Source organism: Hippoglossus stenolepis, chromosome 18 (assembly GCF_022539355.2).
Source record: "Hippoglossus stenolepis isolate QCI-W04-F060 chromosome 18, HSTE1.2, whole genome shotgun sequence".
NCBI classification, from domain to species: Eukaryota; Metazoa; Chordata; class Actinopteri; order Pleuronectiformes; family Pleuronectidae; genus Hippoglossus; species Hippoglossus stenolepis.
The window spans coordinates 10,380,274-10,407,898 of NC_061500.1; the positions used below are offsets into that span (position 1 = coordinate 10,380,274).

Consider the following 27,625-nt stretch of genomic DNA (forward strand, 5'->3'; position numbering starts at 1 on the left):
CACAATTCACTATTTTATTTCTACAACAATTCATTTGTAAATGTTTAACTTCAAGAACTGAACTACTGATACTAAGAACCAGACAAGTTCAGGAAATAATCTACTAAATACCTCAACCCACATTTTATATTTTTTACACCGTTCCACCAAAGAAACCTGGTCAGAGCCCGACTGTTAAAAAATGGCTGATATGAGCCTGTGACATATTGAAGTTCTAATTTAGTTTTTTAGAGAATAAACAATGCAGAGAAGATGTGCATTTATGTTTAATCTCTTAAATCAAATTTTGTATAGTTGGTTCTATTTGTATTTTTATTGATGGTTATAATATTATAATAAAGTTTATGGTTGAACTGGGAAATATCAAGCCTCAGTTATATTTTTTTGTGTTTATCATTATTTCACTTCATCTTAGGAATCATTGGCAATTTATTAAATATATATATCAGCCAATATATCTGTATTTGGATTTTTTTACTCCCTAATATCTGTATCGGCATTGGCCCCCCCAAAATATCAACATTGGTCGGGCTCTCATATTTGTGTCTGGTGTGCTAATGCTAATACAGCTAACAATAAAAATGAAGGTAAAAGGTGGACAATGGTGGCCTAAAGCTACAACTGGTTTTGACACATCGGAAAGAGGAGGGCATAAAGAAAAATCAGGGCTGCAGCAGTTACTGCTTGGTGCTGGAGAAACCCTGCAAACGATGGTGCTCCCTTAACCTGCGGAGAAGAGCAAGAAGAGGAAAAAAGGAATAAGACACGAGTGTAATTTATACAGAGACATCTTTACTCACAGGCTCATGCATTCCTGCTGTTTGGAGTTAATATTAAGGGGCAAAGGGGCGCTAACCTGACAGCGTTAATCCGGATGAATCCAGAGGCATCACATGGGTCGTAGTCCCCTTGCACGTCCATGCTGGAGTGAAAAGTCAAGAGAGAGACGAGGGTTAACAATCATCAAATCTGAGGTTGGAGGAAAACAAGTAGGACTGAGGTAAACGGTTACTCTGGCAACAGTATGACTGAAATGTTTGGAGTAAACAGGAAAGTAAGAGACACGGAGCCTGATCTGCCTCTGGAATAACAGGATCATTGATAATCTGCTCTTTCGAAAAACGTCCCCCCATTGATTTTCCTTTGGATGCTCTTCTGAAGCATTGTTTGTCCTGAATAATGAATAATCAATAAAGGCAGAGTGAAAACACGCTCATGTACAAAAGCAGACAAAAGGTGCACGCTACCCATTTTCAAACAATCCCATCATATCAGCTGTGAGCTAAGTGTCAAGATGATTTTGTAATCTGGCGTTTTCTGTCTACCAGCCTATCCAGAAGTAAATCTATAACTTGTGCCGCAGCCTGTTCCGTGTCGTGTTTAGCCGCTCGCCGCAGTCGTCTCTTCTTAGCGAGCGCGAGCGTCTCACAAAGAGTGTCCGTGTGCTGTGTAATTACAGCAGTTTCTACCTGCAGTGCTTAATACACTCCCTCCTCTCCTCCCAGCAACACCCAATGTACGGCTTGCACTCATTCTTCAAAAGCACTTAGCAAAGGAGGAAATTGCCAACAAATGATAGGATAAACACTATAAAAAGAAAGAGCGACAACTAAATCATCAACTCTCAATACAAGGCTCCCTACCCGGCACCTGAACATGATTATGAGTGAGTGGCTTCAAAGAATAGAGCACTCTGAGCGTCTGTGTGTGTGTGTGTGTGTGTGAGAGCATGTGATATTTTGTGTATTTCTTTAAGAAACCCTGCAGTCTAATTGAGAGTGGAGCCAGCGGACAGTGAGCAGGGTGACATTTCTGTCTCAGATGGGTGCGGTGACGGGCTGTATTACCACTGTGTTAATGACGCCGTTTACTGTTGCCTGTGGAGCGACAACAGGATGCCAGCAGGGATTTATGCCTATAGTGTGTGTGTGTGTGTGTGTGTGTGAGAGAGAGACGGCTGCTTCCAGGTGTATCTGTTAGGTACATATTAATGTCTCTGCCACTGTATACGTTATGATCACCATAACGCTAATAAGAAATATAACATATAACATTGGACTATCCTGCTTATACCACAGGCACCACCTATTATTACTATTCCTATTTGTGTTCTTACATATTTACTGATACACTGGTCATGCTGATATTAACTGTGAGTTTGCACCAATCAATCTTTAAAAAAGCTGCATTTTTTATTAAATCTGAGCTTCAATTTGTGTTTTTTGTTACCTTTTTCAATAGTGGACAATAGATCACTGTCGGAAAAATAAATTACATCAATCATTATTTTAAATGCTTTGATTTCAGTATGATTCAGAATCTTTCTACCCCAAATAAATTCTATGAAGCGCTTCTCAGAATTTGTCCCGCTAATATATATTTCATCTAAATTCAACAAGTGAGCAACACAGTTGTTTCCTTGAATATTAAAATGTGTATTATCCACATTATCTCCTAAATTGTACACAGACATTCAATTGTTATAAAACTTTGGAGAAGGGATTTATGCAAAAAGACTAAAATATTAAATATCTACATTTTTTAAAAGTTGAGAATAAACTACTTACAAAGGCACCATTATTCTGCATATTCTAAAAAATAAATAAAGATATATACAGCTTCACACAGACCGGCAGATATTAACTTTAATTATCACTCTGAGCTCAGACGGAACAGAAACGCAAAGTCTGCTCACTCCTCATCAATCTGATATCTGCACACAGCTGATTCATGACATGACAGGTGTAACCCTGAAGACCGATCTTGGGTTTTTATGTATCAATATTGAAAAATGAACATTTCTTTATTGATAGGGCCCATAGGAGAAAATCATGGCTGAGTACTGTCAGTGTGTGTGTGTGTATGTGTGTGTGTGTCAGTGTGTGTGTGTGCTGCTGAGACTGCTGTTTTTTGTTAGGACCAGTTGTATTGAGCTCCTTTATGGGGACACCAACTGCGGCCATCTGTCCGTGGCCCCGAGGACTTTGTGATGTCGCAACACTACACCCCTGCCACACTCAAGTGTCGCCCGAGCCAAGACGTGTGTCTGGGAAAGGGCAAAGTTTTGAAATGAGAACAGGAGACGTCATCAGTGAGAGTTTCTAAGCAACTGAAAGATCGGTGAGTCATAGTTTATCTTGAGTGACTCAGCAGAGATTTACTGAAAAAAAGAAACAGAATAAAAACGGAGAAAAAGATATATAGGTTGAAATGGCGAAGGTACAATCTCTTTATCTCACTACCAAACACACTGAGGAACTGAATAGCTGACGAGACACTTCTCCTCGTCTCTCTCTCTTTCTGACCTGCTTAACTAGCATGACACCCCTCACACTCTCCTCCCACAGGCCCGGTGGAATCACCTCTCTCCTCTGGCTGAAAACACCATTAGCTCTCTGACTCTGCGGTACAACTGGAGTGTGTGTGACTGAGGCATATGGAGTTCTTTTTTTACATTGGTCAGTGCTGAGCCTGCCCAGAGGCTATGAGGGGTCAGCCTCCTGAACAAACCCACTGTTACAGCGGCTAAGAGGGCATGGGGGTGCGGCGGAGGGGGGCGGTTAGGGTCGGGGTGAGGTGGGGTGGCGGGGGGGCTGCCCTGCAGGAACTGAGCCCGACATTTCTCTGATGTCTTTGTGAGGCAGGGTGCGTTCAATACGTTGACGTGGAGGTCAGGGGAAGTTGGGCCGACGACAGGCCGACTGGTGGACGTGTGGAATAGCTGCACTGAGGCCGAGAGCAGCCAAACACAGCTGTCGAGGAGGAACAAGCACACACTTTGATTCACTGACACATGGCTACTTCTGTCTCTCACACACACACACACACACACACACACACACACACACACACACACACACACACACACACACACACACACACACACACACACACACACACACACACACACACACACACACACACACACACACACACACACACACACACACACACACACACACAACCGTACCTGACCAACTCTTCGTTGTAAAGGGACTTGGGTGACTCTCGTCCCAGGATATAGACCTGACCCTTGAAGACGGACAGCTGCACTTTGCCCTCCACGTTCTCCTGGGACTTGGCTATGCAGTGTTGCACAAACTCACCCTCTGGACTGAACCAGAAACCTGAGGCAGATGAGGACACAGGAACATACTACATGTCACAAAGAGCATATGAACAGTAAAGGTTTGAAAGAGTTTTAGTTTTAGTCCATTTAAAACACAAAGACGAAGCAAAACCCTGATTGCTGTAACTGATTTGTTGCCTAATGTTGTAAGAAAAATAGACATTGATCAGACAATGACACAATATGCAAATCCTCCATTCAGACCAGGGTCTACAGGGCTCTGTGTTGTTGCTCCTCACGAGATGTTTCTCTGTGTGCTTTGATTTGATTTCTGTTCCAGGTGAACTTCACATCCCCCCTGTCTTTTCTCCCGTCAGTCTCTGAGACAGATGGGCAGGGGATATGTGTGTGTATATGTTCAGAGGTCAGGCACGCCCCACTCAGCAGGGGTCCTCCTCTCATCAGTGGTTGACCTCCACCTCGTCGTCTGGCCACGTTCAAAGACACAATTCCTCCCTGCTTTTATCACCTCCGATTTAACAGTTAAAAACAGGCCCTGTTTTGGTTTAGAGTAAATTAGATTTTGTGTTTTTTCTTCAGGTTAATTCTGTTCATGTGTGAACTTGAGAGCTTCAGTTTCATTGAAAGATTTGCGCTTTCACTATTATCAATTCATCATTTGGTATAATTAATTTAAAAGGTAATGAAAAATATATTTATTTCAAATAGTCAACAGCCAAAAACGTGACAATAAGTTGGGAAAATTAAATATATAACATATATAAGATAACATATTCATTTCACTTTCTTCTTGCTGCATCAGTACAACACCAGCTCAGACGGCTGCAGCTTCTCTAATGAAAGATAAATAACTTCAAACAAGGAAGATACATTGTTCAGCATTAATGCAAAACAGAAGCAGGACAGGTGGACTGTTAACATAAGCCCCAACACCGGCCGTCTGTTGTCTATTTGCAGAATTATTAATGATTTAAACCTACAATGGGTTTAATCTCTGCTCTGCCTCTGAAGATAGCACCTTTGTGTGTTAGTGTGTGTAAGTGTGTGCGTATGTGTGTGTGTGTGTGTTTGCTTCCTGTCTCTGGAGGGTATAACTGAAGTGGCCTAGTAGTCGGTCTCTAATGGCACTGATCCTATTATGTGGATGAAGGTGCAGGGGACTGGAGCCCGAGCAGAAGGGAGGATTAAGACACCTGAGCCAAGAAAAGCTCATGCACACACATGCAAACATACGTAACATACAGGGACATATGTACACATGGTCTCATTCGCTCTTATATAAGGTGGACAGGGACGTCTCTGGCAGAAATGATGACCAGTGACCCCCTTTGCAATATTGGAAAAACATGATAACTGTGAATGCTGACATTTCTAACAGTGAAAAGGAGAAAATATGTTACACGTGCAAGTTTAAAATTATGCACAACCCTCCTTTGCATTGTTGATGACATTTGTAAGCATTAGGTAATATGCTGGTCAGGTAATAATGACATTTTTGAGTGTTTTTACCTGTTCTACAAATAATATGTCACTAAACACACAGAATAAAGGAAATAATCCAATGAAGATTATATATTTCAGTGATTTACCATTGTAGACGAGTTCAGAGAACTTGATACCCAGTCCCTGCTTGATCCGCCGGACCTCTTTGTCCATGGTAAAGGTCTCGATGTCTAAATGAGCCTGTAACAGGATGGTCCCTCCGGGGGTTTCATAAATCCCTGACAAACAAGGCAAGAGAATCAACAAAACAAATAAATATGTCCATGAAACACTACATAGATTGATAGATTAACAGACCAGTGTCTGTGTCTGACATTCAACACAGTATCTCATTATTCTCATGATTTATGATATTTTTGAGATCTGAATGGTTGCAACTTTAATCTGAAAAGCTAAATAATAATAAAAAAAGAATAATGACATTGCACATATATATATAATTTCCTTCTATAAATAAACCACAACCAGCAGCATTGTCATCATCATCATCATCAGGGGCCATTCACAGGAACATAAACTATGCGAGCGAGCAACTCTATTAGCCATGAGGCATGTGACAGACAGGCCTTCACAGCGCTCAGTGTCCTGGGTAAATGACAGGGTAGGAGGACCCTGCCAGCCTGGCGCCTGGACCAGGGCTCTCCCTACCCTGTAATTTACCCCCTCTGGACAGGGAGGGAGGGGTGAGGGGAGAAAAGATGAGGTAGATGACAGGAAAAATGAAGCTGTCACTCAAATGTCAGCTAAAACAAAAAAATAAAAGATTGGAGAGGGGTGCAGGGTAAAAAGGTGTTAGACAGATCTGACAACATAAATAGGAGCTTTATCGATAATATTCATGTTGGTGAGTCACTGCCGTTTCAACTGAGAGTCACACTTTCTTTGAGTCAAGCTTCTAAAACAGATTCTCGCACCAGATTCCCACATTTCCCCATTCGTCCTGACTTCAAAATCCTTTTCTGAATCTTTAATCTCTTCAATGCTGGAGCTCCAATCTGCATGACCCCCAAACGCTGCAGCGCCCAGCCCTGATCCGAAAGTGGAGACGCACTCGCTATGTGCCGGTGGCCAAAAACGGAGCTTAGCAATGCTGCTAATTGTCCAAAGCCTCGAAAGGCGGCCACCTGAGCCAAGCACGGCTTGTGGCTTTTTGATCCAGGGCCGCGGAGGGCACGTAGGGACATTTCCGCTGGCTCCATCAGATAAATAAGTTAAAACTGCCCTCCAACACAACTTGGCTTAAGTGCTCCGAAAGAGAGCTGTAGCTTAGCGGCAAGGAGCAACAATGAAATGCTATCTGGGTAAGCTCCAACAGTGGCAGTTGAGTTAAGCTTAAAGAGACAACACCCCCCTGTGGTTTTTGAGGTTTTAATCTTTCATACGGTTACTGCAGGTATGCTAACCATGCTGCAGGGCGGCAGGGGCTCAGGTCAGGAATTAATTCACCCTGAGCTGAACCCCTCCAACCCTCTGGGCGAGCTGTTAGTCCTGCATAAACAGGCAACACCTAAAGAAATACATGCAGATAAAGACATTATTTGATGAAAACCATTTGACCTGAATAAACAGGTCGATATATTAACATTTTCTCCGTTATTTTTTTCCGTGTCGTCCTGGAATATGACAGCACACGAAGGAGACTGTTCATCATAAAGAAATGCAGCTGTTTGCCACTGCGTCTGATCGGTGCTGCCTCCGCTAACACCGTCACCTGGGAACGGGTCAGAGGTTTGACAGCAGCGTGACAGATGGGAAATGTTAGTCTGGCGCACAGGCTGTTGAATGTTTTGTAGCACAGTGACAACGGTCTTGACAATCCATTTCAGTTCCCCCGCCGCCTCCCTGACCCCACACAAATAAATATGACCCAACACAAATAAGTATGACATGTCACCATTCAATCCCTCCCCATTATCTATTGTGCGAACGCGACTGCCATTCCAGAGGGGACCAACAAGTGCACTCGATGGCGGTTATTCAACCACTTGGACACCTTGTGCTCCACCTCCTCCTACGGCTGCAGCGGAGGAAAAAGCTCTGATCTTTTGTTCAGCCAAGAGGGAGAGAAAAGTGGGCTTCCCATTTTCCAATTTCTACCTGCCAAGTTGCGCCACAGCCACAGTCTGTTGGCAAGTCAATTTGCCAATCATAGCACATAGTGTCGTGGGGGAAGAGGAGCGCGCACGAGTGTGTGTGTGAGTGTGTGTGCATCACACGAGGCCACGCAGCTCACTGGCCTTGTATATTTGCTGCGCTAACAGATGTAGAAACCCCAACAAAGGAGCTTATCGAGTCGCCTGTTGATACCAAAGATAAAGACAGAAAAACATCCGAGTTCAACTCCATGTGCACGTATGTGATCGACTGTGTGTTTGTGTTTATCCAGTGAGGCGTGCGAGCCGCCATCTCGTTCACGGCGTGTGTTTTCTGTACACGTGTGTACAAGCATAAGTGAATGGAAGTAACTTCTGTAGGGGAAAACATTTTTCTTTGAGGAGTGTGTGTGTGTGTGTGTGTGTGTGTGTGTGTGTGTGTGTGTGTGTGTGTGTGTGTGTGTGTGTGTGTGCGTCATCCAGCCCACTTTTATGGAAGCGGAATAGCAAGTGTGACACTTAAAGCACTCAAGTAAAATAACTGCAAATTGCATGAAAGCCCTGGACACTGAAAGGAAAAGGTTTTTGAATAGATATAAAGTGTAAAAATTGCAAATATGTCCATCTCACTGCATTTACAGTGTCAGGCTAATTTGGCACTAATAGAATCAAAACATCATCACCAAGACACATTAAAAATGAAATATAATTTTTTAATTCCTTACCTCTGGACTTCATTCCAATGAAACGGTTCTCGACAATGTCAATCCTGCCCACACCGTGTTTGCCTCTAAGACAGGGAGAGACAGACAACTTTGAGTGGACACTTAAATAACATAAACTTGATTTAATTTGACCCATATGAGTCAAAGAAAGAATGCATATCCCTGTTATAATATTTATTCTCATATTTCCGCTGATAATGGAAATCATAAAATCAGTTTAGAATAACTATTGTGTGATGCATGTGTTGAAGAAGCAGCAGTAGCTTAACCATTTTTTAAAAATCCTTAGGATTTTCAGATTTTCCTTTGGCGTCCGTCGACTCACCTTTATTTCTCCTCTTTTATTCGAACAGTTGGAAGGCAGAGGAGAACACAGAGTTTTGAGAAGATGAACACGGGAGGAAAAAGTGTGATGGGACTTTATCCCAGACACACATGCTTTAGAGGTGGTGAACTTAACCACTGCTCCGCCTCTGGTGACACTTACACACCCTATTATAAGAGGCTTCCTTATTGGACACCTAACATGGAAAGTTTTTCTTTTCGATAAAGCTTTATAGAATTTTGTATAAGCGACAGAAAAAGGCTCACCCAATCTCATTCAGGAGTGAGAAGATCTCCAGTGGTATGTCCTTGAATGTGCCGTCATTCAGATTGGTCACTTTGACAGGAACTCCTAAAGGGAAAACATGTTGATTATATCATATAGAAATCTCACATATAAATACTCTCAATTGCCCTCAGATAGCAAAAACCTATCGCCAGGAGTGCATTCACCAGCGAGAGGAACCAATGAAAAGAGTGATCTTCCAGGATCATACTATTTAGCCCCTTTTCCATTGGTCAAAAAACCCACTAACATCTGGCTTTTGTCTGCAAAGTGAATGGATACAAGCAGCATTCACTCACGGATCAGATGATTTGATGTTTTTATCAGCTCTGACTGCGACCAGCAGCTATTGAAGAGTTTCACCGGGGTTTGGCCGCTAAATATCCATGAACGTTTGCATACTTTTAGTTTTTACATCCTGCAAATTTTGGTGTAAAAGTGGTAGAAGATTGAAAACAATACAAAAGCTGATGTATTTTCTGTCACTCTGCAGTTACTCTGCAGACTAACTCAGACCTTTATGATGTAAAATAGAGATCTTCATTTCCTTTCAAGACTTTGCCTCCACGAGTTTGATTTCCACAGTTTCATGATCACATCAAAACTTCACTTCATCTTTAAAATGAGTTGAAATAAAGCAACAATCCTCCTCTACATCCACTGTCGTAATACACAGAATCCATTTTCATGTCTGAGGATCAACAACAGAAACAGCAATTCATGTTATACTTTTATATAAGTTGATAATAAACTAAATCTAACCTTAACACACCCTAGTTAATCAAAAGCTTTTTGAAAGCTGCTGTAACATGAATTTCAACTGACTGAAAAACTACAGAGTTTATAAAACTCTGCTGACAAGTGCTCATTATCTCCGTCACTGAAATCAATAGTCGTCAGATGAAAGTGAGAGCCGTTACAAAAGGAGGTGGTGAGAGGGGCTAATAAATTCAAAGGCCCTGCTCATTTGAAGGCTGTGAAATCGTGGGCAGGCCTTCACCTAATTCAATTACACACGCAGCTTTGTTGCCCCTGCGCTCTTCAGCAAGGAGATTTTTTTTTGGTGTGTGCGTTCACGCGCATGTGCAGGAGACACTTGTGGATTCATCGTCCATCGTCCTGTTTTAGACACACACACACACACACACACAGAGACACATTTGTACATCGATCTTAGTGGGGACACTGTTGCCATAATGCATTCCCTAGCCCCTTACCCTAACCATCAAAACTAAATGCCTAACACTAACCTAAACCTAAAACCAAGTCTGAAACAGCCCATTAAAAGTGAGGACCAGCCAAAATGTCCTAACTTTCCTAAAATGTCCTCACTCTGTAGGTTGTAGGCTCAAAATGTACACCCACACACACACAACACGGAGGTTTGTGCAGCTATCCTTATTAGGACTGTGCATTGACCATTCATTGTGGATAGCCTAACTTAAACCCTATTGGCTAGAGTAAAGAAAACCAACACACACACACACACACACACACACACACACACACACACACACACACACACACACACACACACACACACACACACACACACACACACACACACGTTCGCTCCGCACACTTCCTCTCCGAAGCCACTTAAACCAAGTGCACATCAATCACTGTCATGGACCTGCTCATTCACGGCCTTCAATGAGCAACACGGGCCAAAGGTGGAGGCAGCAAACAAACACAGTGTCCATGAGAGTGTGTGTGTCCGTGTGTGTGCCGAGAATGGAATATAGCCATTTGTAGAATCTCTCCGTGCGTCCAGCGCTCGGTCCCATTACATACTTCAGCATGCCTGCAGTTGTCAGTCAAGCAGCTTTGAAGAGAAGGGCAGCCCTCCTGGCCGCCTCTCAGCCGCTGTTTACAAACCCCCCCCCGATAGGACTGACACGTGAAGGACTTGACAAATTTTCTTGGACAGGGGCTTTGTCGCCGGCCCATTCCCATATCGCGGGAACGGTGGTGGCTCCCATGGAAGGAGAAAAAGTACCTCTCAGTGCAGGAGAGATCCGTGTGGACGGTGCATTATTAGAATCCCTCCCCTCCCAGATACCTAATAACTAGATTAAAAGTTCAAATAAATTACGGTAGAGTCTGAACGTGGGAGTGAAGAGGCTGGGCCTTTTCGTCCCTGCTCTCGCTCTTTTCCCTCGCTCTCTCCATCGTGCCGGTACCATGAGGGGTCTTTTTTTTTTTCTACCGTGATCCTTTTCTTCAGTTTTTCGCAGCCGAACAGTGCAGACAATGGGAGCGCAGACACAGTTGTAGGAAAAATTACTGCTTTACATTTTTCCTCTCTGTCTCTTTTTCCTCTCCACTCCTTTGGCATGAAAGGAGGGAGGGATGATTTTCTTTTTCTTCTTAGAGAGGGAGAGGAATGGGGAATGGAGTGCTTGACGGGGGAAAAGGTTCCTGTCGTTAAATATTCTTTTTTAATCAGTGAGAAAACTTTGGTGAGAAAGGCAGGGATGAAAAGGTGGGAGGGGGAATGAAATGAAACATTCTTGTGCTGATCTTGTGCTCAGAGGGAGGAGTAGGCTCGGGCCTTTGTGTGGACAACTAAAACATCTTTTGTCATAGGGTGCTCAATAAAGGCAAAGAATATGTGTGAAAATGGAGCGCAGGCCTGCAATGAACCCGCAAAACCAGACTGGGCTTTACTACTGCATCACTGTTTCACAAAAGCAACCTCGAGCTGCACTGACGCCAACTTGTTTTATAGTTAAACATTTTCTTTGGGGAAACTGGTAAACCGAGCTTCAATGTTACAGCACTGAATATGACATTTAAAAATAAAAAAAAACCTTAGCTGCTTTGACTTTAATGATCTCAAGCGTCACCAAACCTCCTACCTACTTTCTAAACTTCTGTTAAAATGACTATTCTAGCTCATAAAGCTGTCAGGTCAGTGTGATCAGAGGAGCCAGTGTCTCTCAGCCAATTGATGTTTGTGATCTTCAGCCGTCACCACCAGTGACCAGGGATGAAGGGACATCTGTGCCTGTGGCCTCAGGCTGGGATGTTTCTTGCCATTTTCACTTTGCACAAACACATGACACTTTCCACTATTCAGCCCGACCCTTGTGGCCATATATCTAATGATTCTCTGGCCCCTCAGGGCTCAGTGTATTAGCTGGACTTAATGCTTCCGGCCTGTGTGCGTGCGTGTGTGTGTGTGTGTGTGTGCCCCCGGGCCAAACATGGCAGCCTTGCACTAAGTTATGCTGTGAGGCGTTAAGGATAAGTCTGGGTGGTCAGGAATGGTGATAAAGTGCAGCAGGGGCAACATAGCCCTGTGGCTACGACCATCAATGTTAAGTAACCTGAAGATTCACAGACGAGAGAGGACGGACTTTCAGAACTGATAACATTCAATAAAAAAAACATACAAACACACAACTTTTCCACTGTGTTCATGGTTTACAACAAAATGCACCAAAACTGATTTTGATGGGTGACAGATTTCAGAAACTTCATCTGGGATTTTTTCACTCAAAATGTTATTACGTTTGAATTTAATGCATATCCACTTTCAACTTCTTGTACAGGTGGACATCGCCTTTGGCTTTCCATCCATCCAGAGGACAGAGAAGACAGAGGAGAAAGCTCCAGCTGCCTCTGAAGAAGCTGTGATGAAGGAGCAGGTCCAGCCTGAGGAGTCCGTCAGCTGTGTCACTGAAAACTTTCAAGCTTTCATGACGGAGCTGAGTGACGAGAAGATGGACATTGAGGAGACCCTGCAGGAAACGGTTGAGCTCCTCTTTGAGAGGGCCGTGCAGAGACCACACTCTGCTGCAGTCTTCGCTGAGCTGTGCCAACACCTCTTACTTAGTTGAGCAGTTTATCTTTTTTTGGAGGTTGTAACCTTAATTTAACCCTTTGATACACAAGCTATGCAAACCCCTTCTAATGCACAACACTGGTCAAAAATGACCCGTATTCATTTAATATTCCATATATTCATTAATTATCTTGTTTTTGATTACCACAAATCATTATTTGTATTTTCCTTTATTACCTTATGAACGAACGGAAAGTTTATAAATTAAAATAAGTTAATTGAGGAATACCTGAAATACTGAATGACGAAATTAATTTACTGCAAAGATATAGAAAATAAAAACGGAGTGGGGTCACTTTTAACCCATGTTGTGTTAATCAAATTATGAGTTCATTTTGAGTTGAGAATAAAAATCAGCACACACTGATCACTGTTGACTGCATTGAGCGAAACAACGCCAGACCCTCCTGTCGCTCCCTCAATACCATCAGGTTTATTGGGGAGCTGTTCAAATCAAAGGTTCTGGCTGAGAACGCAATGCACAGCTGCATCAGGAGGCTGCTGCAAAACGGAGACAGGCCGTCTCTTGACAAGGACAGACAAACTGCAGCTTTGTCCATCCATCCATCTATTAATCCACCTTTCTTTCCATCTGTCCATCTATCTATCCATGATTTAAATATGACTTCATTTTAAATAGATCAAATGAATAACTTCATTTGAATAATTAAGTCGAATGAATAACGTCAGTTCTGAACATTAAAGAAATAAAGTTTTTCCATCTCCATCAGTGATTCGCTTGAAGAGGTTGTACATCCTGACAGACGGACCAACAGGTGACACAACAAGTGCACAAACCTTTTCTGAACTCTATCTCCAGTCGATCGGGGCTGTTGGGTGAATCCTGTGGGTTCCTGGTCATCAGGTACAGGTCGTCCGGAGCGTGATTCTGAAAGGGAAAACACACACACACACACACTCACTTACTCTATTTCACACACTTTACCCCACTTTATTCCACCAGGACCTCCTGAGACCTCATCAAAGAGCAGCGCGGCGAACAAGGAGACTATTGTGCGAGGTGATAACGGACCGCTCGAGACGCGGGGCGGAGGGAAGAAAAGAGAGGATGGTGCGTGAAAAAGGAGACACCTGAAAATGCCATCAAAAGAGAAAAAGAAAAAAGAAATCAATATTCCATTTTTCTCCTCTATTTGGTTTCATTTTCCCTGCGAGGCCCTTCACCGCAGGGGCCGGCAGGGGAAAGTGGTATGCAGCGAGACGGAGAGAGGGAAAAGGGCAAGAGAAAGAAATGACTCACATCCTCAAGAATAGAGAACACTTGACAAGTCAACACACACCTGATACTATGAGAGAACCTCTCGCAGCAACATTAAGTCGTCTCTGTAAAAATCTCTGCTTTCTTACTGTGTCTGAGGTTCTTTGATTTTCTGAGTGACCTTTCTCATCTGTTTTACTTTGGGATAAAGAATTTTTGCTTAGCGGCTGCTGCACAACAAAGTCCACACCTCAAATACACTAAAAGTTGTCCTGGGTGACAGACGCTTGTTGTGTCTTTTTCAGCTGGTGGGAGCCGGGAGCGATTTCATTAAGTCACGGCTGGGACCCGAAAGAGCGCGCCCGTGTTGATGCGTCCGCCCAGCGACGTGCCCCCTCCGACAATTACATGGCATTAGGACAAGGCGATGGCCAATGTCTCCTGAGCTGAAGCAAATTGCAGGGGGACTATGCAAAATAACTACTGGGTGCATTTAAATGGAAAGCTTTACCAGACACTAAATCATCATACAATAACTAATCGGCATCCGCTCGCCGCCTGTCAGGGAGGAGAAAACGAGCAGTGAAATCACTTTTCCGTCCTTTTAACTAAACACCGAAATTGACTGAGAAGGCGCCCGTCTTCCCTCTCCTTTATTTTCTGCCTCAGAGCCCTGAAAGATGCCAAATGAGAGTGAACAGGAGAGGGGTGAAATGACTACCCTAAAAAGCCTTTTGATGCATACTCTTTGAGGGGGGAAAGACGGACTGAATTTTAAATACAGGAGGATGAGAAAGACTATGTTTCCTGTGGTGTTGCATGCTGGTTGTAAACACACGGGTTGTCTTCTTTAACCTTCAAGTCAGTGACGGAGCCAGGATCTTCTGAATCAGGGGCCGTAGAGGGGCCACAATTTACACAGAGGGGCCGATTATATGTCACACAGCATTGAATATATTTTGAAAAATGTTTTCCTTCTTCGAGCACATTGTGTGCTTCAAAAAAAGAGACTTAGAAAATAAAAATTCTGAACATATTGTCATGTTTTCTGTTTAAAAAACGACTACTGACAGGATAGGGGCACTTCAGGGGCCAATTAGATTACAGCTGCGGCCAGTGCCCCCCCTGGCCCTGCCCATGGTTCTACCCCTGCTTCAAATAAAATGAAGTATAGCACATAAGAGCCAACTGTATTTGTAAGTTTTCGTTTTCTAACTTACAGGAAAACGTCTAGAAATTTCTCTTATGGTAATTCTCTGGAATGACACTCATTCATCAGCCAAGGCCCAATAATTGTCCCCTTAAATTCAATCAAGCTGCACCAAATTCCACACACTCATAGAAATCAGTCCCATAATAATGCCATATTTGTTTCATCAAGATCCATGATTTATTCCCTGAGAAATCTGTGAAAATGTAAATAAAAATGTTTTAGAAAAGTGATAAAAAAACATCCTGATCGGGATCTACACCAAAATGTAATGGCTCCTTCCCTGACCCGCATTGGCCTCGTCCAGTAGGTTTTGCATAAATCTTGCTTACAAACAAATTAACCAACCAACAAACACAACGTGGCCTTTATATCGTTGATGTGGCTTCAACAAAGGACTCACTACACATCTATTTCCACCTGATTGATTGAATCACATTTTTAAAAAATCTAAACAAATTCCTGCCTCTGACTTAGCAACGCTCAAAATGGTCATGCATGCTCAAACCTCAAGTCTGTGACTGCAAAGAAAGAAAAAAAAGGAAAGTAAGGGAATATACGCCTGTTTCCACTGAGCAACAGATCAATGCATTTCAATTCCCACCCCCTGCAGGTGGACCTGTCCCAAAGCCGTGGCCCTGAAAGAGAGGAAAAGGTAGAGATGGAGCGGGCGAGGGGGGGGTGTGTGTGCAGGAGGTATTGGTGGGAAATGGGGCGTGAAGCGCACCATCATGTAGCACAGAGCAGCTCCTTTGGCAGTCTTTGCTTCTTCCATATTGTTGTGCTAAACGTGGCCCATACAGCAAAGACGGAGGCTGACGAATGAACTTAAAGCAAGTAAATTTCTATCTTTCCACATATTAGTTGCCTCATTGGTTTTCAATCGAAGCCAACGGGGCCAAAAAAAAAAGAGGCAGAGGTGGCAGGAGGGAGAGGGGGAGGGGGGGGAGGACGGGACGGGAAGGGAGAGTTGAGAGGGAGATAGAGAGAAAACGAATGGTGAAAACATCTTTGGAGCAATGGGTTGGAAATGACACTTAAATCACCATGTTTCAAGTCTGTTCCGCTCTTTAAAATGCAAAAAAAACGATACACACGTGACGCACATGGAGAGATATTTATATTCTTAACACCCGGGATGTTTTGGTTAATGTTAAAACCCCTCAGCTTAAGTGAATGACAATAGGCATTTCATGGGAGGCAAAGCCAGAGCGATGCCAAGACGGACGCGGGGAGCAGCCGCTAAGTATTGCAGGTCAGACCAATCAGACCCGAGGGCAGCGCAGGCACATGACAAACGCTGACCTCTTCGCTTCAAAGCACACATTCTCATGCACACACACACACACACACACACACACACACACACACACACACACACACACACACACACACACACACGCACACCTACGAGTCCACTTCCTTCCCCTACAGGCAGCCTGCTCATCCATCTCTGGAGCCAGCCATGCGACCAGCAGAAAACAAGTTTTCATTTCCTCTGGGTGAGCGCAGGCTTTGGCGTTACGCTCATCCACTCCTGGTCAACACGAGCGGCTCAGGGATCAAAAGAGGGGAGCGGGCCCGGGGAAGCTCGCTGATGGGGGCTATAATTAAGACAGAGGTGATGTTTTAATGACACAGGACGAGTGTCAAGCTGCCTCCGGGTGCAGGCCCGACTGCTCATGTGTGGAGGTACGAGGAGAGAGGAGACAGTGAGGGACCCTTATAAACTGACATATTACTAACCAGATCTGATAAATAACAACGTGATGAATAAAGCGTACTGTCAGGAAAAATATCACCTGTTACTACTGACTAGCAGAAGGTGAAGATCTTTTATGATGTTGAATTTTACATCGCAACTCTGGCCTGTATAGTGATATACAGTATAACATTTACAGGAAATTCAGTCAAACAAAATGGATGTGTGTTTTTTTATATATGAATATATATGTGTACATATTTCATTTCCTCATAATTAAATTCATCAAGGAGGTTATGTTTTCACCTCTGTCCATTTCTTTGTTGGTTCGATTGTTTTTAAGCAAGATTAAAACTACAGGGTAAGGAGGCAGTATGGGTCAGTGAAGAGACTGTTACATTTTAGTGCAGATTCCAGATCAGGGAGCAGATCCAGGAATCTTTGTTCACATTTTTTAACGTAGTTTTTCAAGATTTTCCACCAATTTGCAAGGGAATAAAATTAATCTTGATGAAGATCAGGTATATGAGACATATTTAGGGGACTGATATACTGTGTGTGTGATATTTGGTGCAGCTTCACTGAATTTAAGGGGACTGATGGGCCTTGGCAGAGGTATGCATTCCTCTGAGTGCCATTCTAGTTTTGTATTTTTCCACGTCATGTGCACGTCATGTGAACATAAAATGATGGATATTTGTATGCATTTCTGTATATCAGTGCGTGTGTAGAAATATTTTTTAGTCTTTACAATTTCTCATAATATCTATGAATGAAAAATCTCTGTCAGTTGACACACAGCGTTTGTGTCCTACCCTGATGCCAACAAATCCAAATATAAAGTTAGATTTGTTCAACTTCCCAACCTCAGAACTGTCATCAGGTGCATGCTAGCACCATTAAATGTGAGTGTAAAGACATGACAACAGTTGCCCTGGGTGCATGTCTTCACACAGGTTAATGCCACCAAATAGCGGCGAGTAAATAAAAAGGAGTCAGGGGGCCATTGTGCTGCAGGCACCGTGGCTCTGGGGGTTATCAGGAAGGATACAGTGTTAATCATAGAGTAACCTGAACTCTGCTGACTCTTATCTATCGGAGAACATATGAGCGACCATTTGGACATTTCCTAATCTGACTGTGTTGAGCAGAGAGGGGCCATTGTGGCACAGGTGGGGGAGTCGGGGGGGCTTTGAATGGTCCAGATCCGCCCCGAGCCTTCGGGGCTGTAACCGGAGGAGAGAGAGAGGCTGATACTGAGAGGAGATACTTAGAACAAGATGACCTCTTTCAGATGACCTTCCAGGTGGATCAAAATCTGACATGTTGGTTTAAGCGTGAGGGAGATAAATTCACTTTTGCTCTCGGTTTATAGGCTGTTTTTGTTCAATTCTTATCATTTTAAGTTCAAGTTTTAAGTTAGTATTTACTTTTTATTAGTCTTTAATCTAAAAAAACTTTACATTTAGATGTTGTTGTTGTTGGGATGTTTACTCTGACCCTCATCAATAAACATTCTTGGAGGAAGTTCAATCTCCCAGAAGGCCAGAGGTTGTGGCGACGGAGAATTACTTGATTATTGCAGCTCGTTCAAAGTTCAAAATCTCATTCTGTGCTCGGGGTAATGTATTCACCACTGCAACCATAAATATTTCATTGTATTTTATGCCATTGATTGATTCAATATTGGAGTAAATGGTCCGACACAAAACCCCCTGAATGAAAATCAGTTACACAATACAGTCATCATACATCGCTATGCTATTGAGCCACTTGGTCCCATTCTTTTCAAAACATTTCTCCACAGGCCACTAAATAGGCAGCGGAGGGGTGGGAAAGGGCGAGAGAAAAGAGAGTGAGAGAGATAGAGGTCTGTGAGTTACAGTGGCCCGGCCCCTGCATCTCCACCCCAGCAGCGCGGGACCCCTCGCCTCCCTGTGATACCCCTTCCATTGGGGACTCATCTGTCTGGCGCACTGTCTTTGTACTTTACTGTTACTGGTGACATTTTGGTGTCACGGTGTCACGATGAAATGGCTCCCCTCCCACGTCGCAGCCCGCGGCGGCACAACTAGTGGAACAATAGGGTCTCGCGGACTTGGGGCTGGAACCCAGGAGGCCCCAGCTGGGCGCAACGCCCTAACCCTTCCCCCTCCCTGGCTCCCATGAAATTGGGAATTAGTCGAAGCGTTGCTGACGACAAGTCAGTGTCTGTGTGTCCCGGGCTATTCCCAGGGCCCGGCGAGGACCCGGGGTAAGGAGAGACACAGAAACAGACACAGCGACCAAGGGATGCGAGCTCTGGGGGTCACTGGGGGCAACCTGTATGTACTGCTTTGACCCCTGACCTCGGCAGAGATCAAACTCTGTCCCACCCATGGCACTGTGGGAGAGTGAGTCATCTCAAGTGGAGCTGGCATGGGTCAGCAGAAGGGACAGTCTGCGTACTGCCGTGTTATTTTTACAGTAACTCCCAAATAAATGTAATATTTTCTCTGTCTGCTGCTGTGGAAACAACAGCAAACAGCGTATGTGCGTGAGAGGAGACTATTTACTGTCATCGTTAGTTTACTGTCCTGATTTAAAATCCATTTCTGTGTAGATTCATGAATTCTAATAATGTCTCTGATTGCTGTTTTCAGTTTAAGTCACCTCTAGATGACACTGAACGTCCAGATGTTTGTGTGGAATCTCATGAAATTTTATCTAAAATTCTTCAGGTGAACATTTTCTTTTCACCTGTATAAATGTTTCATGTCTCCAATAGAGTTTCAGTTTTAGCAGTGCCAGTGATAAAGATTATAAATAACATGCTTTATCTAAAAATCGATATAGAGTGGAATAAGTTCAATATAATTCAAAGATTTTGATGACATTCCATTAGGAACTGATCTTACCTTGGGATCCTCAAGGATGCCAGACTCGTAGCTGTTTAGAAAACACAGTTTAAAGAATTACCATCATTTTGATTCCTACTTGACTTAGACGTTGAAACAGAACTAAAGAGAAGGTGCATCACACCCACACAAACTTCCGACCCACCTTATATGCATGAAGTTGGCGTCCATGCTCCAGGGTGCGCGTGGAGTCACGGGCACTGGAATGCCATGTTTCTACAGTGCGACAGAGAAAGCAGCCGTTATGATTCATATTCTTTCACCTGCAGTCTCTCTGCACCTGAAGGCTGCACGAGAGGCTTTTTAAAATCAGAGCTGAACTTGTCTGTGGACGGGGGGGTGGCAAAGTATTTCAAGCAGCTGGTTTATGACACGCTGTGTAACTGAAATAGGTCTGCTTCCCCAGGCTGATTTTCTCTCTATCAAAGGGAAAGATGGTTCTTGTTCAAAGGAAACATGTCGGTGTTTTAAGATTGCATGATGCATGACAAGTTTCTGTACACTCCAAGGACACAACTAAAACATCATGACCGCCCTCTAGTGGGCAAAACTGGTGTGAGTGAGGGGACCAGGTGAAGTAATAACAGTCAGGGAACGTGTGCGGTCGAACAGTCGAGGAAATCATGAGTGTGACATTAAATCACAGGCAGGGAGAAGGGAAATAATAACAGATTGTCATACTTTTTATACAGCATTATGTCCTGTAAATACAGTCCATTCACTGTTATATCATATTCTTTACTATAACCAACCAAATCAATACACATGGAGAAATGTTTTCCTGCTTTTTTGTTAACACATATGGAAAAGAGAAGAAAATACTTTATTGATCCCGGGGAGAAATTATAATGTATATAACAGTGGAACAAGAGACAAATAAATAAATAATAATCTCTGAATGGAGCAAGAAAATTTAAATCAGGAGAACATAAATTTAAATCAGATTGAAGCTCCTGCACATGCACACTACATAAACTAAAATATACAAGCTTTATACAATACAATACCCTATAGATCAATTGATGAATGACTAATCCCACATGTTTGATGGTCTTATCAATAATAAAAGTGATCTGTGGCTCATTGATTTACTGATGCTTGTTACCTGTGCGTATTCCATCAGGTCCTTTCTCCCGCGGAAGCGATTGTAGAAATCGGGGATCCTCCACGGTGCGATGATCTGAGCAGAACCAGCAGAGACGGAGTGAGTATGAGCGTCGACAGATGCAGCATCAAACAACATGGTCACCTCAGTAAACTCACCTTAACCTCGGGGTAGAGGGCGTAGCACGTGAGCTCAAACCGGATCTGGTCATTACCCTGAAGAACACAGAGGAGGGTACAAGATGAGGTCCACGTCTCAGGAATGAGGTACGTCGGGGTTAATGGTTTAAGATCAACACGGTCGAAGATGTTTCCTATTAAATCTTTTGTTCAGTCACAGCTACGGATGCTCACAAATTGTGACAGGCGGCATCGTGGTGCAGTGGTTAACACCGTCACCCCACAGCCAGAAGGGGTCTGGGTTAGAACCTGACAGCCAGCCTGGGTATCTCTGTGTGTACATGGCTTTTCACCGAGTACGTCCTCCCACAGCCCAAAGACATGCAGCTTAGTTTGATTGGAGACGCCCAAAGGTGTGAACGTGAGTGTGAATGGTAGTTTATCTCTATACGTTGGCCCTGCAATACGTTGGCCCTGCAATACGTTGGCGACCTGTCCAGGACGTGCCCCACCTCTTACTTAATGTAAGCTGGGATTGACTCCAGCGCCTCTGTGACCTTTAAAGGATAAGCGGTACAGATGATGGATGGATGGATGGAAGGGTCTGTATCGTAACTTTATGATCTGGTGTTTGTCTCCATCTACAGGCCCTCTGTGACCTTTAGGGGATAAGCAGTATGGACGGATGGATGGAAGGGTCTGTATTGTATCTTTATCCTCTGGTGTTTGTGCATATAAACTGATGGCCAGAGAGTCACTTCACTCCTTATGGGCAAAGTGTAAACGATACATGGACAAATTCCAAAGGTTTTATATTCAAGAACAGTTGTGGCCCTGGGGATCAACTGGTTCTTGGTTTAAATCCCGCTCTGGCAGATGAGTTTTGCGGTGGAATTTGCATGTTCTCCCAGTGTCTGTGTTATTTAATGTGGTGTATTCTGTTGTATATTTATATCAAGATGAAGGCAGCTTGTAAAATCAACAGCCAGAAGACCTGAGGTTATGATAATGCAATTATTTCAACACTGTTCAGTAACCCTAACCCTAATCTTGTGACATAAAATCCAGACTAATTAGTTGATTTTCCATTTTTAATAATAAGATAAATGTGAATTAGAGAATGCAGGGCTGTTTATCAGCTAAGTGAGCAGTAAAATACGCCACAGGGAGAAACACGGATATCGGAACCCAGGCAGTTTTTCAATCTTTACTGACACATGCTATTCAGGCATCGAGCAGGCCTGCGTTTTCATTCAAACTGCAGTGACTCATTTCATTTAGCTGATAATTCATGTCATGCAGACACGTGCAGGCAAGAGAAATGATGACATCTGCTTCAGATTCACACAACAGCTCTATCTTTTCAGTGAGTAGAGGTTGAGTGAGGGAGGAGAGAAACGGCTGCAGGGGCAGTAGATCTCTGACCTTCTGACGCAGTTTGGTTAAAGAAGGTTAATGTTCAACCCTGAAAACACATCCTGAGGTTCAGACTATGGACAGTGGCCTTGTTAACTCACAAAACAATAGTTGGGGTGGAATGGTGGCACCACCTCAGCTTGGACTCAGTTGCGGTATACAGAAAAATGAATCTCAGTTGTGTGATAGCTTACCTTTCCCGTGGCACCATGGGAGACATACTGGGCGCCCTCGCTGCGTGCAATTTCAACTTGGCGGCGGGCGATGCAGGGCCGAGCTATGGCCGTGCCCAGCAGGTAGCGGTCCTCGTACACAGCGTTGGCCTGAACTGCTGGCCAGATGAACTCCTCCACAAACTGTGCACGCAGGTCCTCAATGAAAACCTGCACAGGATCAGAAGTCAGGACCCGGAACAGAGCTTTTTGATTCATTGCATCTGTGGACCATTTACACGTGAAATCAATTTCCCCCTAGCGAGAGATAACTGACGATCAAAAGCACAAGTAAGTGATATGAATGCATCAAAATGAAACAACCATTACATTATCCAAAGAATCGTTATTTTATTTGTGTCACGCCCATTTTACGGTAACGACATCTTTGTGTTCAGATGTTTGAGGTGAAGCTCCGATCGAGATTAGCTGATATGAAAGCTTCTTTTATTTACACAACAGGATGCATGAAAGATGGTTGGGAGTAATTTAGAAATTGTTAAACCACAAACAAATGTAGAAAGGGAAAAAACGCTGTCCGCTATTTAGCTAAATTTGTCTATTTCTATTTGTTGTACCATTGCCAGGGACACGAGTAAACAGACCTAAAAACATAAAGTACCAGGTAAATCAACCTACCAACCTACTGTCAGACAGTGAAGAAATAATTTAGAAAACCTTTTTTTTTTTTTAAAGGAACATGAGAACATTTTGATAATGCCCTTACATCATATTCTAGCTTCTTAGATCCATGACACTCTCATATTCATCCACAGTAATATCTTTCATCATATTTCACTCACCTTCTTTGCGCCGAGGATTTCTGCCTTTTTCCGCGCAGCCTCAAAATCTTCATTTTGCCCGATGTTGGCCTGGAAACACACAAATGTAATCACACATCAAAGTGATGCGGTTAATCGTTGGTTTAGATCGTGGTAGCAAATATATAACCTCCACAGAACCACAAAGACACGTGCCTGGTGAGTGTCAATTCTGACATTCCCCCATATTGTCATTCAGATCACGTCGGTGGAGGAGATGCAACAACCTCTTCACAGCCGAAACCAACCATGAACACCACTTAAAGGCTCGAGGAGCTGCCTGGGCCCCAGAGCGGAACACAAAATACGGGAATGTTTCCATTTCCCATAAAAATACAAGATACTCATCTAGTAAACAAAACAGACCTGCATCAGTTTGATACGGGGGACATTATCAGCCATATCTGATGTGGCAGCTGGTCTGTGTCAGCTTCTTTTATGTTAAATGTGAACTGAAGAGACAAACCAGATCCATTTAATCTGTTTACAAACAGATATCTCAGGTATTTCCATCACGTTATTTTAAGTCAACAACATTGTGTGTTGTTTGTGTGTTTGTTTGTCTCTCCCATCATCAGGGTTTCTATGACACCACAGCTGCAGGATCAGGATCACACACTATTGACTCCTCATGGTCTTCATGGTCTTTGTCATCTTTATATTATTTATTCTTTTATTCCGCAGGTATCTCCGACTCCAGAGCTGCAGACGACTCGGATATTATTCTTATCATTATTATTATTATTATTATTATTAAATGGTGGGGCTATCATTAATAACACCAAGACATGTACAAGTATCACTTTAATTATCTTCATTATAACAACCACACTGACGGAGCTTAAGTATGACAGCTACACAACTGTTCCCGGTCTCTCTCTCCTCTCTCTCTCTCTCTCTCTCTCTCTCTTCTCTCCCCCATTTTTCTCCGCTCGCCCCAACTGGTCGAGGCACATGGCCGCGTCTGCGTCTGCTCAAGGTTTTGCTGACCTTACTATATAAAGTGCCTTGAGGTAATGTATGCTGCGAGTTGGTCCTATACAAATAAAATGAATTTAATTGAACCTAAGCATTGCAGCAACCAGCGTGAGTTATGTCTGTGGATTTATCCTTCTCTGCCTCGGTTGATGTCAATTTCTTTGACAGGTTCAAACAAGCACATTGTTTTGTAACTGCATCACAAACAATAAATCACTTTCATGGATCAATGGCTGCTGCTCCTCTTCCTCTGCTCCCCTGCAGAGCCACAGCCCTAAAAGCACCTCACGTGCCACAGCTGTGAACTATAGACCTTCACCCATCCCCCCACAAACCCACTGAATGAAAAGTGAGGAAATCTGCCTGCTGTGCAGTTCTGAGCTGCCCCTGGCCGAAGAGTAAATCCACCTAGATTTGCACTGGCATTATTTCAGCCAAATCCTGTGGTTGAGAGTGAACCGGCACAGGAGATCTGATAGGGTTTTTGTGTTTTTAGGGAGGGGGGGGGGCAAATTGCATCAGCAGCCTGGAAACAGCGAATTGTAAAACTTCAGATGCGTGACACACGAGAGCAGCTGGTGGTCAACACCAACTAAAAGACACCTGTTGCACACAAACACACACGGACACACCGGTCCTGAGATCTTACCAAGTACGCGATGACATCGTAGCCCTCCTCCTTCAGCCACACCAGAATGCAGGACGTGTCCAGTCCGCCGCTGTAGGCCAGAACCACTGTGCCTTTAGACATGATGAGGGCTGTTCGAGGAACTGTCAGAGAGGCTGCAGAGAGGAGGCGGCAGGGGGTTAAATGAGTTACTATAAAATAACTGGGGTGGGGGGGGGTATCAATGTATAACTGTGCTACTTGGAAGTTGTAACATCCTCCTGTAATATAATACAATCACACGTGTCAAAGTCTGATCTAAGCCAACGGTTTAAAAATAAACACCTTCATTCATTTCTAATGCAAGCAACAGCTCCAGGACGGAGCCCAGAGGAGGCAGCAGCACATAATTCATCGATTTGTTGATCAAGAGAAAATTAACTGACAAATTTCACTGTTTATCTAATATTTAAGGTATTTAACAAGAAGATGTGATGTGAACATTCCACACCATGTTTGACGATCTAGAGAAAAACTGATGACATGGCCTGAGGATTGTTTAACCGATGAAGCAAATATTGGAGCTTCTGAACTGGAAATGAGGTTTTCTCTCAGGAGGACGTACCAGTGCAATGCTAGTGCTTTACTGTGGTGGCACATTGGGCCAGGGAGCAAAATGGACGACCAGTTTTGTATCCATTCCATTCCATTACAATACATCACATATCATTTAGATGACGTTTTTGTTCAAAGTGACTAATCAGAGCATTCAACCATGACGGTACGAGCAGAACAGCATCCATCCATCCATCCGTAAAATTAACTTGTTCATTCCTTTTGAATATTACTGATAAATAGTTTTCAACACATTTACCACCTAAAAAACGGAGTTTCACCATTTTCACACCATTATTTTGCTGTCAAACCTAAACAAAACTGAAACACAGGCCACATTTACATTAAAATAAAAAAAATGGGAATAGATTTTAACGTTACTAGATCTAACTTTTATGCTACATTCTTCCAAATGACAGGATAAACCTGTATTTCAGGTAGAAATCAGCATGGTTTGATGGTGATGACGATGATGATGAAATACCCACATGTGATTTCAGATCCTGTACTTCACAGCTGTAACAAACTGAACTATAGAAGATACACACACACGGAAACACACACACACATACACATACACATATACATATACATATACATATACATATACATACACATACACTGCTGTTATTGCAAACCCCTGCTACTATTTAACCTCCGGCCAAAATCCATGTGTGTGACTGACCTATGAAACCTCAACCTGGAGCAAACACGCAAACGCGCAGATGTGTTGCAGCCACTCACCAGAGGGGGCTTTCTGTCTGTTTTTACCGCGGAGATGAGCGTGTGCGTCCCCGGGAGATGTTGTTGCTGGTCGGTGGTTGAGGACCGGAGGAGAGCAGCGGCAGCAGAGGAGTGTTGAACCCGCAGCGGCGACGGTCTGACCGGTCTGACTGGTCCAGCTCACGTGGCGTCATCCACCAACCCTCGGATCGCGCGCACACAGACTCACACCGAGCTCAGGGTCGCACACAAACACTGTTGCGCGTGTACGTACATACATACACGTCATCCACATGTGGAGAAATGTGCTGTTGTCATGGTGAAAGATGCTCTCAAGGAAACCTGTCACACAAAGAGACCGCCAACTTTATGGAAATGCACTGAGGCGTAGCAGAAAAATCAGGGGCCCCTACCTTTGTCATGTGGCCTCCACTGGGCCCCCTGACTGAGCTCCTTAAAGGGATAGTTCACTCAAAAATTCCCTCATTATCTACTCACCACTATGCCAATGGAGGGGTGGGTGACGTGTTTGAGTCCACAAAGCACTATAATGTAATTATGTATAATTATGTCACCATAGAAGTAAAGTGAGTCTGAAACCAAGAATTGTTTTAATTATCAATACATCTGATAAATGATTGATTTATTCTTTAGATTATAGAGGGAAAGGTCCATCCTCCATATTTATAAGTTGCAAATACACGAGAAGCTGGTTACAAAGTTTTAAGCATTTTGGCTTAAAATTCTTTTAAAAATCCAGAAATTATCAAAGTTGTTAATTCATTTTCTGTTTATCGACTAATCAATTAATCAGCTCATTATTTCAGGTTTGGAGAACTGTTTGGTGTCCTGGGTGCCTGGGGTGATAAGGAAACTGAATAGTGGGTGTCAGTAAGGGCACAAAAACAAAATTGTTCTTTGGAAGTATTACATTATATTGGTTTCTTACATTGTCAGATTATTTATTTTACATACAGGATATAAAGTAGTTTGTTATGTTGGTGATCTCATATTATCATATTTTTTAAATCTTTCTACAAACTTTGCTGTTATTGTGAAATATTTGTAACACTTTTACGAGCTTGTATGAATCCACTGCAGCAGTAATAAATACACAGATACTTTGGCTT

General features: G+C 43.3%; 1 protein-coding gene across 3 annotated transcripts; it reads right to left on the minus strand.

Annotated features, from left to right (window-relative positions):
- On the minus strand, nucleotides 1-26,846 carry ass1 (argininosuccinate synthase 1). Of its 3 annotated transcripts, none has more exons than XM_035185023.2 (15): nucleotides 26,458-26,846; nucleotides 25,200-25,333; nucleotides 23,555-23,623; nucleotides 22,734-22,922; nucleotides 21,163-21,219; nucleotides 21,005-21,079; nucleotides 20,045-20,115; nucleotides 19,900-19,930; nucleotides 13,670-13,760; nucleotides 9,003-9,087; nucleotides 8,412-8,476; nucleotides 5,680-5,811; nucleotides 3,971-4,127; nucleotides 857-922; nucleotides 1-726 (listed from the first exon to the last, which is right to left on the minus strand). In XM_035185023.2, the coding sequence occupies exons 2-15, from the start codon at nucleotides 25,299-25,301 to the stop codon at nucleotides 678-680; spliced, it is 1,239 nt and encodes a 412-aa protein (XP_035040914.1). In that variant the 5' UTR covers nucleotides 25,302-25,333; nucleotides 26,458-26,846; the 3' UTR covers nucleotides 1-677. The 3 variants fall into 3 exon arrangements, with proteins under 3 accessions (XP_035040914.1, XP_035040913.1, XP_035040915.1); XM_035185022.2 differs by having other exon boundaries at nucleotides 26,517-26,844; XM_035185024.2 differs by lacking the exon at nucleotides 26,458-26,846 and adding an exon at nucleotides 26,261-26,281.
- Nucleotides 26,847-27,625: the final 779 nt, after the last annotated feature.